Source organism: Anabrus simplex, chromosome 1, assembly GCF_040414725.1.
Source record: "Anabrus simplex isolate iqAnaSimp1 chromosome 1, ASM4041472v1, whole genome shotgun sequence".
Lineage (NCBI taxonomy): Eukaryota > Metazoa > Arthropoda > Insecta > Orthoptera > Tettigoniidae > Anabrus > Anabrus simplex.
Genome location: NC_090265.1, coordinates 1,251,159,788 through 1,251,173,112, shown reverse-complemented (window position 1 = coordinate 1,251,173,112; position 13,325 = coordinate 1,251,159,788). Strand labels below are relative to the sequence as shown.

At 41.2% G+C, this 13,325-nt stretch overlaps 1 protein-coding gene across 1 annotated transcript in view; it reads left to right on the top strand.

The window, feature by feature from the left end:
* Positions 1-2,296: 2,296 nt before the first annotated feature.
* The window catches only part of LOC136858251 (uncharacterized), a 195,695-nt gene continuing 184,666 nt past the window's right edge, over positions 2,297-13,325 (top strand). Inside the window, exon 1 of the mRNA XM_067137652.2 lies at positions 2,297-2,768. Coding sequence (XP_066993753.1) covers positions 2,633-2,768 — 136 coding nt within the window. The 5' untranslated portion in view covers positions 2,297-2,632. The remainder of the gene's footprint in view (positions 2,769-13,325) is intronic.

Sequence of the window (13,325 nt, the reverse complement as noted above, 5' to 3'; positions counted from 1 at the left end):
TTAAGATTTTAGTCTTTAAAATTGGTATTTGGGATCTCCTTTAAAAATAAACACGTATTTTTTTCGGAAAATTACTTAAGATGGGTAGGGAGGTTGAAAGAATTGAAAAATTAGTTGAATTATTGTATTTGCATGAGGATACTTATATCATAAAAACTAAAGATGTTACAGACGTGATAACTGATATTTAGAATTCCCTTTAGAAATAAAGGAACACCTACTTTTTTGTTTTCGGATAATCGACTTAAGAGGGGGGGGGGGGAGGTGTGTGAAAATAAGTAAAGAAGGAATTGAATTCTGTTTATGAGGATACTTATATCCCAGAAAATGAAGATGTTACAGACGTTAAAACTGGTATTTGAAATGTCCTTTAAAAATAAACTCACAGTTTGTTTTTGTTTTCGGAAAATCGACTTAAGGGGGTGAAAAGATTTGAAAAAGCGTGTGAATTTTTGAAATGGGTACCGGTATATCTACAGTATATGTCAAAAACTTAACATGAACTTGGTACTGGTATTCGAAAAGTCTTTTTAAAATACAGGAACATGTATTTTTTTTTTCGGAAAAGGCACTGACGGGGGTGAAAAGAAGTGAAAAAAGTTAAATTACTTTTTTTATGAGGATACTTACATCTGAAACACTGAGTATGTTACAGGCGTGTATATTGGTATTTGTAATCTCCTTTAAATATAAAGAAACATGAAAAAAATTCGGAAAATTCACTTAGATAGGGGTGAGGGTGGGGGAAGGATTGATAACGAGGTTGAATTATTTTTATTGGGATACTTATATCTCAAAACTGAAGATGTTACAGATGTGGAAATAGACATTTGGAATCTCTTTTAAAAATAAAGGAACATTTTTATTTTATATTTTATTTTTATTTTCGACTTAGAGAAGACTATTTCTCACATGAACAGTTCTATGTCGCATGGTCATCTTAACCCCAAAAGGCAATACCACAAACGTGGTTTACAAAGAGTTTCTGGGGTAAAAGAAACTCAATTTTTCGGTGAGTTTTTATACTTTAGGGATTTTGAGATAATGTCTTAGTACAGTACCGAAGAACGATTACTTTTAACATATTACCTAATCCACGCGAGTGAAGCCGCGGGTAACTGTTAGTCAGCGTATAAACTTACGTGTATGTGCATAATATTTAGCTTGAAGCAGCTTAAGCAGCTTCGCTGTTAAACGTCATAATTGTTTTCTCTTATTATGTATAATGTTCCGATATGCGTATGTTTTCATTTTGTACTTTGTTTCATTACGGTGTTTATTTCTTTTCTTTGTTTACTATTATGCTTCTTATTTCTTTTGTTCGATACGCATTGCTTTCTCCCCTTGTTATGTAGTTTACCAAACTGTTAACTAGCGTAGCTGTCTTTTGTTCTCTAATTGTATGTTAATAATCATTTATGATCCTGCATTTAACATACTTAAGTGTAAGAGAGGGCCACGAGCCTAACTTTGGCACTGCTAAATAAATAAATAAATAAATAAATAAATAAATAAATAAATAAATAAATAAATAAATAAATAAATAAATAACCCTGCGAGTAGGATAGGCGATTCAGATCACAAGGCTAGGAGCTTGCATTCAGGAGATGTGAGTTCGAAACTCACGTCGGCAGCCTTCAAGATGGTTTTCCGTGGTTTCCCCATTTTTACATCTTAGTTAAGGCCACGGTCTCTTCATTACTAATCCTAGCCATCGTCGGCATAAAAGTCGCTGTGACGTTAAAACACTAGCAAAAATGTAAATACATAATTAAAATAATAACTATTTTCTTTCAAAAAGATGATCGTGAAAAGGTGATCGCTATTCTTCAGTAACGTCAGGGCGTATTCTTTCAACAATTTCTGGCGCAGAAGAACTTTGGACAAGTATGCAGTAGGAGGGATGCGGACACATCAAGGGACCAGTATGGAGAGAGAGAGAGAGGGTAGGGAGAAAATAAGAGCGAAAGAGAAAGGGAGAGAGAGAGAGAGAGAGAGAGAGAGCTAAAGACGGGCCTGTACTTTATATACTTTTCAAGGGTCTATCTTTCTTTAGACTTTTTAAGTTTTGTTTAAAGGCAGCGAGGGTATGAGGCAGGCTGTCGGGCAAGTTTCTGGGGGGCCTGTAGGCACGAGGGGAAGAGGACTATAGCGTTGCGGTGGTGGGGAGGAGGGACTACGCGATCTACTCAAACAGAGAATGTCTACACTGGCTTATCGCCGGCCCGGCCTGCCGGCGCTAAAGTGCTCAACGTCAGTCGTGTCTCGAGTGGCGGCGCGGTAGGGTGTGTGTGTTCAGTGCTCAGCAAGTGTGACACTTGTTCGTATGTGTGACAACATTGCTCGTTTACCTTTTATAATATGTATTTATAGTACCTGTGATATAACCAGAGTTCCTGTCAGTGATTAGCAATTAGGACTAATAGTGAAAGAAACAAACTCGCTAAAAATTAATGTGGCGATACAAGCACAGTTTAAAAATACAATGTTGATCCTCATTACTACCGAGACAATAGCGGGTTGTTAAGTATGCCGTCAAAGCCTCCGTGAACACGTGTGGATGGCGTTAACCCGGTGAGAACAAGGATACTCCGTACACAGAAGGCTCCTTCCGAAGTTAATCTAGTAAATAATGGCTCGGTGTACGAGATTGTTTTGCTGTTTAATACCCATTTCTGCTTCCATCCTCTGTCTAGTGGCAACAGAAGTATCGGACTCTGTGCAAGTAGCCAGACTACAAGTGAAGGAATGGAATACTCACAAGCCAGGTATTGCATAATGATCCATAAAATATTAATAATTTGAGGTAGTTCCATTTCAATTGAACAGCTATTCAGTATTTACATTTTTGTATGAATTGTTTTTTCAGTATTTCAGTATTTTTTGTTGGGTAATGCATAGATTGTAATTAGCAAATATATTTATGTAACGAAGCTTATATTGGATGTCTGTATGATACTGGTTTCTTGCTATAATATTAAGTTGTTCAACATGACGGTAGACTTCATACTTTAAAAACAAGTGGGAATAATAGTTGTGGGCTATCCGTAATGAACTCTTTAAGGCCAAATTTGAATTTACAGATAGAGATATGCTTTAAGGGATAGCAGGATGTTATAATGCAGATGAATGAGGATGATATATTGCTGAAGGAAATAATGACCGAGGTAAGAGAGGCTGTGATAGATTCAGATCCGGTCCGGTATTAGACAGTTCGTGGTAAGAAACTCAGTTAAAGATACTAAAAATGTGGACGCAGTGGCGGGTAATTCTTTTATGGGATTTGTTTATTCTACACTTTGATGTACAATGTAATGAAGTTGCGTACATGTATTTAATTAGCCGAAAAGATACATCTCAAACATTTTAGCTATCTTTCATAATAGGCCATAAGTACTTGGGTGGAGGACACGTTTAATTTCAGTACCGTACCGTACGAACATTTTCAGAGTTGTTTGTTTACGGTATGTGTTAATCTAGTTCCTTGCCACGTGCTGGAAGACTACCTGTGATAAGATGACAAAGGATATCCTAAAATGGCACCGTTAGCTTTGAGTAATCATCCGGTAAAAATGCGTTATCGTTAGAAAAGCTATTACTAAGAACCACGTCCTGATTTAGACTCTAGCTTGAGCTCGGGAGATCCACTGGATGTGAAATCGTGAACCAGGAAGTCAATCTCATGTTGGAGGAGATGACGGGTTCAGTTTGTGACTGTAAATACACGAACAGTTGCTGACAATACTGCAAGTTATAGCACGGCGCACGTGGAGGGAGAGGTCGCCACAGTGGCTCCACGGCCAGCACAATGAAGCCTCAGTAAACAAGGATACGGACTTACGGTCGGGTAGTTCCCCAGCAGTTTCCCTGCCCTCTTTTCTCTCGAGTAAGCCATGCAATTATGTTACAAAACGATATAAATTCGAGACATGGAAGAAGTAGCATAGCTATATCAGCATAAAATATATTGTTTATTATAATACCTCCCACCGTCTTCCCAAGTAACTGTATTCTACTGTGTAGCCTTTCCGACCATAAGAAGTTGTTATTTCTGGTCGCTGTGTTTTCCAGCATGCGAACGTTTTCATGTAAATTCGTATAAATTATGATTCATGAATACGTCTATTATGAACTTTTTCCTTACTTATTTGTACATTATTTTAATTTTAAAGTGCATGGTTTTAATATGTTTATTTTTCCTTTTTTTTTCCTCAAGGTTTAATCTGAAAGTCCTTTTTAAATAGTTCCTAAACAAGTATCATATTACTGAATGAGTGCAGTTCCTTTTCAAAATTTAGAATATAAATTAATCAACCCGACCCAAAATATAAATATTTCGTTGTGTCTTTGAAGCTTATTTTCTTCTGTGAGGGTTTAATGCCAGTACTGCCCCGTAGATATGTTCATGCTTATTCACGTGCAAGAACCGAATGGATTAAAAATGTTTATGGTTTTAGCAACATTTGTATGGTTATGGCAGTTGTTTTGTGGGACCTAAAATTTTCGATACTGTTCTGTTGTGGTAATAACCTAAACTGCACGGAGTAATATACAGTTTTTAATAAAGTTATCACAAATCAATAATATTTACTGTTGTTTAGAGTCAAGTAATAGAAAACACAGGTAAATATAGACTAATAGATATACTCGGTACTTTGAAAAACTAACTTTTTCCTTGTGTTACGATTTTACTCTGTTTCAATTATTTGACTCTACAATTCTTTGGGGAGTTAATTTTATATTGAAAGAAATAGAAATTTAAGGCTCCTCAAATTGTTGCCTGTGAGGTTTTCTCATACTATCTTTTCCCTCTTTATAACAGAAAGTATCCGTTCACTCACTTGTGCAAGTTACAGGAGAGTTGCCTATCAAACCTGCCTCAGTAGAACGGTATGGCTACTACGGCTCAATTTGCCTACTAAATAAAACGAAGGCAAGTGATGATGTAGTTTTTAGGAAAGTTCCCTATCCTGCATGTGTCCATAAATGCCCTCGATGAACGCCAAACCGACTCCAGTTTTAACAGGTATAATTCAGATTATATCACGAAGTGTTGCGACGTTCTCGTTCGTTAGTATTACTAAGAGCACATATTTGTTCTGCTATTTTCCTCAACTTTTATTCTGTCTCCTCCGTAGGATCCCCTCTATCAAATGATTCTGAACAATCAGTTCTCTAGCTGGTGGAATGGTCAAGTCCCACGCCAAGCCCCTCGATAGGAATCCGAAGCTGGCACCAGACGTTTGCGCCATGCAAGCCGCATAGTGCCTCGCAGGCGCCGTTTAGCGACAGGAAGAGCAATGGGAGTCGGTCAGAAACCTAGTGATCTGATTGATCTGATAGAAGTAGCCACGTGCCTTTCACATGCTCGAGCAACGTCTTTTTCTTTCCCCACCCCAATCTTCTCACCGTGAGTTTTATTCTAATTTTACATTATAAGTATTCCTGTGTGGAGTTTTCTTCCTTGTTTCACTGTAAGCAGTCTAGGAGAACTGAACTTTGACTATTGGGAACTCTGCTCAGAGTAAAAGTACAGAGAAATACCAAACATATCGGCTCTTTACTACAAAATTATGTCATAAGGGGAGATTTACATACTCCGTAGAACTACTCCAGCTAACTGTTGTATCATGCACAATTTGACATTTTAATTTCTGTTGATTTTCCACTCATGTTATTCCTGTCTTCTTTTTCACCTGCTTTTCATCTTATAACTTTCCTTAAAATCGTACCTACAGTATTTCATGGGATCTGAACCGACAACTACCGAACTGCCACGCCTTGCTCCACGTTCATCCAACAGAACCATTTGTACAAACAACGAAATTATTCGTCGGACAGAGTAGATCAGGCGGCAGAACGCTGGCCGTTTGACATCAAGTAGGTGGGTTCGATACCGGCTCAGTCTGGTGGTATTTGAAGGTGCTCAAATAAGTCAGCGTCGTGGCGGTAGATTTACTGGCGCGTTAAAGAACCCCTACGTGACAACATTCTGGCACCTCGACGTCTGAAAACCGTAAAAGTAGTTCATCGGACGTAAAACCACGCTAATAATATTATTATGAAATTATTCGCGAAGGGCGTGTAAGATGCTAAAATAGCCTGATGTTATTGTAACCAGAATTTTACCTGAAGTACTGGTATGCAGACAGTTGACGGATAATTATTATTGCAATATTTAGGCAAATAATAATAATATGGCAGAGAAACAAGACTACAGATATTTCTCTGATAAATGTACTTTTAAGGCGCTGTACCTGGAAATAAGCTTTGCTGCAAATTCTTGATACGTCATAGGGAAATTCCTGAAAACGTTCAGTATGGATACAGTTTTAATCGTTGAGATGTCTGCATGATATTCATTGTTCAGTAAGCTCTCTTCACTGAAGCATTCATTGTACTATACTTCAGGGAAGCAGGGAGACTTCAGCCAGTCTCTGGAGTGAATAAATAGAATCGTTTTACAGTTGAAATGTAGAAACACGTAAGCCGTTGGCGTATTTTGTGTACTATACATATATTTAAAACATGAGTTTCTTGAGTAACAATGTGAGAAAATCTGCTTAGTTGATCAGAAATAAACGAGGCCGCAGTTCTAGTTGCAAATAAAGGCAGACTCGGATGTAGGGTGCTTAATGTCCCTATTTTGGTTAGCTGTCCTATTTTATTACACGCAAAACCTGGAGGATAGTAATAACACTCGACATTTAAAGATTAAGAGTAGTTGGTTATAGGCCTGTATCTACAAAATCTTTGCCTTTGCTGGCAGGACCTAGTGTTTACAGTGCACTATGTCTTCTGGTATGCGCTAGAGTAATTTTGTTACTTTCATTGATCTGTCTCTGTCTTATCCTTGGCTTTGACAATATGAAAGTGACTGAGGTATGAGCGATGCTAGTAATGCCATTCCTTCTGCAGCCAGTCCCTGCTATGAATGGTGTGAAAATGTTGCTCATAGGGTCAGTTGGTACATGCATTTCAGTGGGCTTGGCAGGCTGATATGTAATAGCAACTTCTGGCTCGGTGAGGAAAGCAACGGGAAACTACCTCACTACTTATTTCCCTAGTACGCATCTTCAGTGATGCCTAGGCCATCTATGACAGCTGACGGCGGAGCTGTTGAGGATCCAACCAGCCTTAGGGCTGAAGACTGAACATACATACATACATACATCTACAAAATCAGCATTATGGAGTGAATTGTGAATTCATATTTTTTTTAATTTTCGGCATAACAATACTGTACATTAGTAATTCGTTTATTGTCTCTGAAATATTTTCTAGAATCTACGCGTGAGCAGCGTAGGAATAGAGCTCGCGTACGGTATCGAAAAGCATTCATGGGAGTCCCCACATCGTTTATATGTGTCAGTTTGATGAGCTCTGGACTCTGAATGGAATAGGCCTACATAATATAAATGTAGTGCACAGTAATGCAATAGTTCGCTAAATTAAAATTTAAAATACCTATTATTCCTATTCAGAAAAATAATAAATTATTAGGTCCGCTTCTGTGGTGTAATGGTTAGTGTGATTAGCTGTCACCTCCGGAGGCCCGTATTCGATTCCCGGCTCTGCCGCGAAATTTGAAAAGTGGTGCGAGGGCTGGAACGGGGTTCACTCAGCCTCGGGAGGTCAACTGAGTAGAGGGGTTTCGATTCCCTCTTCAGCCATCCTCGAAGTGGTTGTCCATGGTTTCCCACTTCTCCTCCAGGCAAATACCGGGATGGAACCTAACTTAAGGCCACGGCCGCTTCCTTCCCTCTTCCTTGTCTATCCCTTTCAATCTTCCCATCCCGCCGCAAGGCCCCTGTTCAGCATAGCAGGTGACGCCGCCTGGGCGAGGTACTGGTCAACCTCCCCAGTTGTATCCCCCGACCCAATGTCTCACGCTCCGGAACACTGCCCTTGAGGCGGTAGAGATGAGATCACTCGCCGAGTCCGAGGGAAAAACCAAACAGATTAAGAAAGAAAGAATAAATTATTAGGTCTGTGAAACTTTGAACCTCGCAAAATTTGGCACCCTTGGTCCAAATGAAACAGGTCCATTTATAAATCCGACATTACGCCCGTATTCACCAGTGGAGGAAGCTACCTCGCGGTGGATCAGTAAATAATGGCGTGTGGTCTCCGGAGGTGCCTGGTGCAGGTCTTTCGAGTTGATGCCTTATAGGCGACGTGCGCGTCTGTGCGAATGGGATTCTATCTAATGCTTAAGACGGCACAAAAACCCAGCCCCGAGCCATCGGAATTAACGAATGTTAAAATCCTGCCGGGAATCGAACCCAGAGCCCCTTGGACCAAAGGCCAGCACGCCATGGAGTCGGGCTGGTGGATCCGTGATAGGGTGTTCTGCTCATGATCTCAAATTCGCGGGTTCGATCCCGGCTAAGGTAGGTGACATTTATAGGACGCTCACAAATGTTCCCACTATATGTCATTGTTGTTGGCATGTAATAGAGATCTCTGATAGCATAGTCGGTGTCACCTGACAACATTAAATTACCTCAGCCATAGTATCCATTCCAGTAGATTTCCGCTTTTGTTGCTAGACAGTAGCACAATTGGAATGCCGAACAGTGGCAGGCAGACCACCTAAATGGCACCGGATATAGATGACAAAGATAGACGCATAATTAAAACCTAAACCCTGTGTTCAAGTGGAACATCGACTCACGAATGATGTCACAATCAAACGAGGTGTGAGGCAAGGTTGTATTCTGTCCTCGCTTCAGTTCAGAGACCTGCTTCAGGGAGGCTCTTGCATGATAGAGATAGTCGCATCTAACTGGATGAAGTGACGATTAACATCAGATATGCTGACGACACTGTCCTTATAGCCGACAGCGTGGAAAACCTGCATCAGATCCTGACGAAAGTGGAAACCTTGTTCTAAACTTGAATAATTACTGTGCGCGAAGGCCCTGTCGTAGATTCGGCCTGTGGATCAACGGAGTGCCGATACAGAGGGTCGAGAAAATCACGTTCTTATAGTTCTTTCGTAACGCAGACTATAAGCAGCTTTGTCAACGAGCACAGGGACCATTCCCAATAAATAAAAGTGCCGCATTGAGAAGGCCAGGGCAACATTTAGCTTTGGGTTAGGATCGCACGATGCTATGTGTTCTCCATCGTGGTGTACGGTGTCGAATCCTGGACTATGACAAAAGTTACTATGAGAAGATTAGAAGCGTTTGATATGTGGGTCTAACGTCGCATGCTTCGTACCAGTTGGGTGGACAGAATACGAAATTAGGAGGTATTGACCAAAGATGTACAGTATAAAGAAAAGGAACTGTGTAGAGCTGTTAAGATCAAAAAGCGCTCATAGGCCTACTTCGGTCATATCATGAGGCACCCGGAAAATTACAGTCTCCTGCAAATAATTAATCGAGGGGAGAGGACCTGTGAGACCCCGCACATCTTGGCTGGAGATACTGAGGCAGTGGTTCGGACAAACAACCATTTCGCTATTCCGTGTGGCTACTATGTCAAAATGACCGCCAACGTCCGATGACGGATACGGCACTATAAGTAAATGTACTTCTTCCAGAACAGGATGCTTGTAAGTTGGTAAGAAATAACTAACTGAGGCTAAGTCCACGTTGTTCTTTGAGATTCCTGAAAGAGCCCGGAGTTGAACCCGAGACGAACAGGTGCAGTACTACCACGGTAATCACAAGATTTTTTTTTTTTTTTTTTTTTGCTAGTTGTTTTACGTCGCACCGACACAGATAGGTCTTACGGCGACGATGGGACAGGAAAGGGCTAGGAGTGGGAAGGAAGCGGCCGTGGCCTTAATTAAGGTACAGCCCCAGCATTTGCCTGGTGTGAAAATGGGAAACCACGGAAAACCATTTTCAGGGCTGCCGACAGTGGGGTTCGAACCTACTATCTCCCGAATACTGGATACTGGCCGCACTTAAGCGACTGCAGCTATCGAGCTCGGTAATCACAAGATTAATGGTGATGTTCGAGCTTTCTGTACTCGGGATCGTGGATTCGAAATTGGACAAGGTCGATAGATTTTGAAAACAAATTTCTATGGCTCGTCGACTCGGAAGAACGAACATCGAAATTGATGCGTTAATCGACCAGGTCGATTGTACAACAGACGAGCAATCGGCAGCCGAAATCTTACGATGTCAAAGACTATTATAAGCCAGAAACACTGATATTAAAATGAAACAGATTTGTAATGGTACAACAAATGAGACAGATGGAATGCTGACGATCCTGGAATGCACATATTATATAGGAGACGACTAAGTGACTCAGTGACGGCATGTATTATGTTTCATAGCGGAATCACGTTGCTACTGGGTTTTCTGGGAAACTTGTCACTTCTAGAAATACGTCATCCATACATTCTTATCTGTTATATTTATAAACTCCACCTGATATTTATTCTTTCTGTCTAGTCGGGCACGAGATACATGTCTACGGTATGCGTCAGCAAGCGGTGTCATGAGACCAGACAGGCCATGTGCTCGCGGTGTCTGAACTTGATGACACGGATGAGGAAAGGAATGAATGAAAAGAGGCGCTGTGAAGAAATGGTGCCTGTCAGCAGATCTCGAACTGATCGAATGTATTTCTTTTTACCGTTACTAACAGATGGGCAGGTGTACCCTCAGGATCAGACCTATTTGCAGACGTTAACACAAAAAGACATAACACATCCGTGACGCAACAGCTCATTAACACTGCCAAGATGACTACTGCCTAGACAGATGGGCTGCAGATATTGGAGTGTGACTTGGTCAGCGTGATGAAGCCTTCAGATATATTGAGGTTCTTATCAGGAAACCTCGTTGCAGCCTTCAATCCAGAATTTGAAACGGACCCGGAGCTGGCAGATGGTTTAGTGTATTTTTCAATAGTGTCTCTGATTTAAAATTCATTTTTCCCTGGCTTCGTATTTTCTGAGCCCTTTAAATCGTTCAGCCTGTGGTATGACTTAGAAATGTCATTTATATGTGTTGCATAAAACGCTAAAGGAGATTTTGTCTTTTTATTTTTATCAATTGGCTTTACGTCGCACCGATACAGATAGGTCTTACGGCGACGATGGGATAGAAAAGGGGTAGGACTGGGAAGAAAGCGTCCGTGGCCTTAATTAAGGTACAGCCCCAGCATTTGCCTGGTGTGAAAATGGGAAACAACGGGAAACCATTTTCAAGGCTGCCGATAGTGGGGTTCGAACCCACTATCTCCCGAATACTGGATACTGGCCGCACTTAAGCGACTGCAGCTATCGAGCTCGGTGGAGATTTTGTCACTTATATTTTTACTTTCATTAGAATATGTTATTCCCGTGATAGAAGTGGCGTATTACTGTATTTACAGAAGAATGGAGATACAAGTTGAAGCTGAGTCGGGAGATCAGTTTGGTTTCAGAAGAAATGTAGAACACGTGAAGCAATCCTGGTTTTAAGTCTGATCTTGGAGGATCGAATTAAGAAAAACAAGCCCACATATATGGCATTCGTAGATCTAATAATAATAATAATAATAATAATAATAATAATAATAATAATAATAATAATAATAATGTTATTTGCTTTACGTCCCACAAACTACCTTGACGGTTTTCGGAGACGCCGAGGTGCCGGAATTTTGTCCCGCAGGAGTTCTTTTACGTGCCAGTAAATCTAACCAACACGAGGCTGACGTATTTGAGCACCTTCAAACACCACCGGACTGTGCCAGAATCGAATCTGCCAAGTTGAGGTCAAAAGGCCAGCGCCTCAACCGTCTGAGCCACTCAGCCCCGCATCTTAGGTCTGTAAGGAGGACATAAAATGCAGACTAGCACAAGCAAGAAGGCCTTTCTTAAAAGAGAAATTTGCTCACTTCGAATATTGATATAGAAATTAGAAAGTGTTTTCGAAGACTTTAGTCTGGAGCGTGGCATTGTAGGCTATGAAAGTGAAACATGGATAATAATTAACTCGGAAAGAAAGAGCGGAAGCTTTTGAAATATAGTGTTGCAGAGGAATGCTGAAGGTGAGATGGATAGATCGAATTACGAATGAAGAGGTACTGAGTCGAATTGGTGACAGGAGAACGATTTGCGAAATTTAACCACAAGAAGGGATGAAATGAAATGACGTATGGCTTTTCGTGCCGGAAGTGTTCGGCTCGCCAGATGCAGGTCTTTTGATTTGACTCCCGTAGGCGACCTGCGCGTCAAGGATGAAATGATGATGAAGACGATATATACACCCAATCCCCGTGTCAGCGAATTAACCAATGGTGGTTAAAATTCCCGACCCCGCCGGGAATCGAACCCAGCCCTCCTGTGGCCAAAGGCCAGCATGCTAACCATTTAGCCACGGAGCCGAACTCAAGAACGGATAGAATGATAGAACACAATTTAAGACACCAGGACTTGTTCAGTTAGTTTTTGAAGGAAGTGTAGGCGGTAGAAAACGGTAGGGGAAGACCAAGGTAAGAATATGACAAAGAGATCAGACTAGATGTAGTTACGTAAAAATAAAAATAAAAGCTGCATCAAACCAATCTTTTGGACTGATGATCCAGACAACAACAATTGGTGTCGGGCTCCATGATCAACTGGTTAGCATTCTGTCATTTGGTCCAAGGGGTCCTCGGTTCGATTTCCTGTCGTGCCGGGGATTTTAATATTTACTGGGCATGTGCTCTGTCTCGGGGACTAGGTGTTTGTGCCATCTTTTACATTATATGTCATCCTTGGCAGGGCTCATTCCTCTCAGTGGCATTAAATCGAAAGACCTGCACCAAGGCCTTGTTGGACACAATGTACACATAAATCTATCTAACGTAGTGATCTTTCGCTTAAGTTAATGGTGGTGATTATGGTTTTATGGACAAATGCAATGTAATAATCTTTCCCTCTTAACTCAGAGGAAGAGATCTGAGGACAACAGTCAGTCGCCACTAACCTGCATTTAAGGCCGTCTCTTTCATGGTAGATTTCCTATTACTTTTTTCCCTGCCGGGCTGAGTGGCTCAGACGGTGAGGCGCTGACTTTCTGACCCCAACTTGGCAGGTTCGATCCTGGCTTAGTCCGGTGGTATTTGAAGGTGGTCCAATACGGCGGCCTCGTGTCGATAGATTCACTGGCAAGTACAAGAGAACTCCTACGGGACAAAATTCTGGCACCTCGGCGTCTCCGAAAACCGTCATAATTAGTTAGTGTGACGTAGTTCGGCTCTGTGGTAATATGGTTAGCGTGCTGGCCTTTGGTCACCGGGGTCCTGGGTTCAATTCTCGGCAGGGTAGGAAATTTTAACCATAATTGGCTAATTCTGTTGATACGGGGGCGGGGTGTATGTGT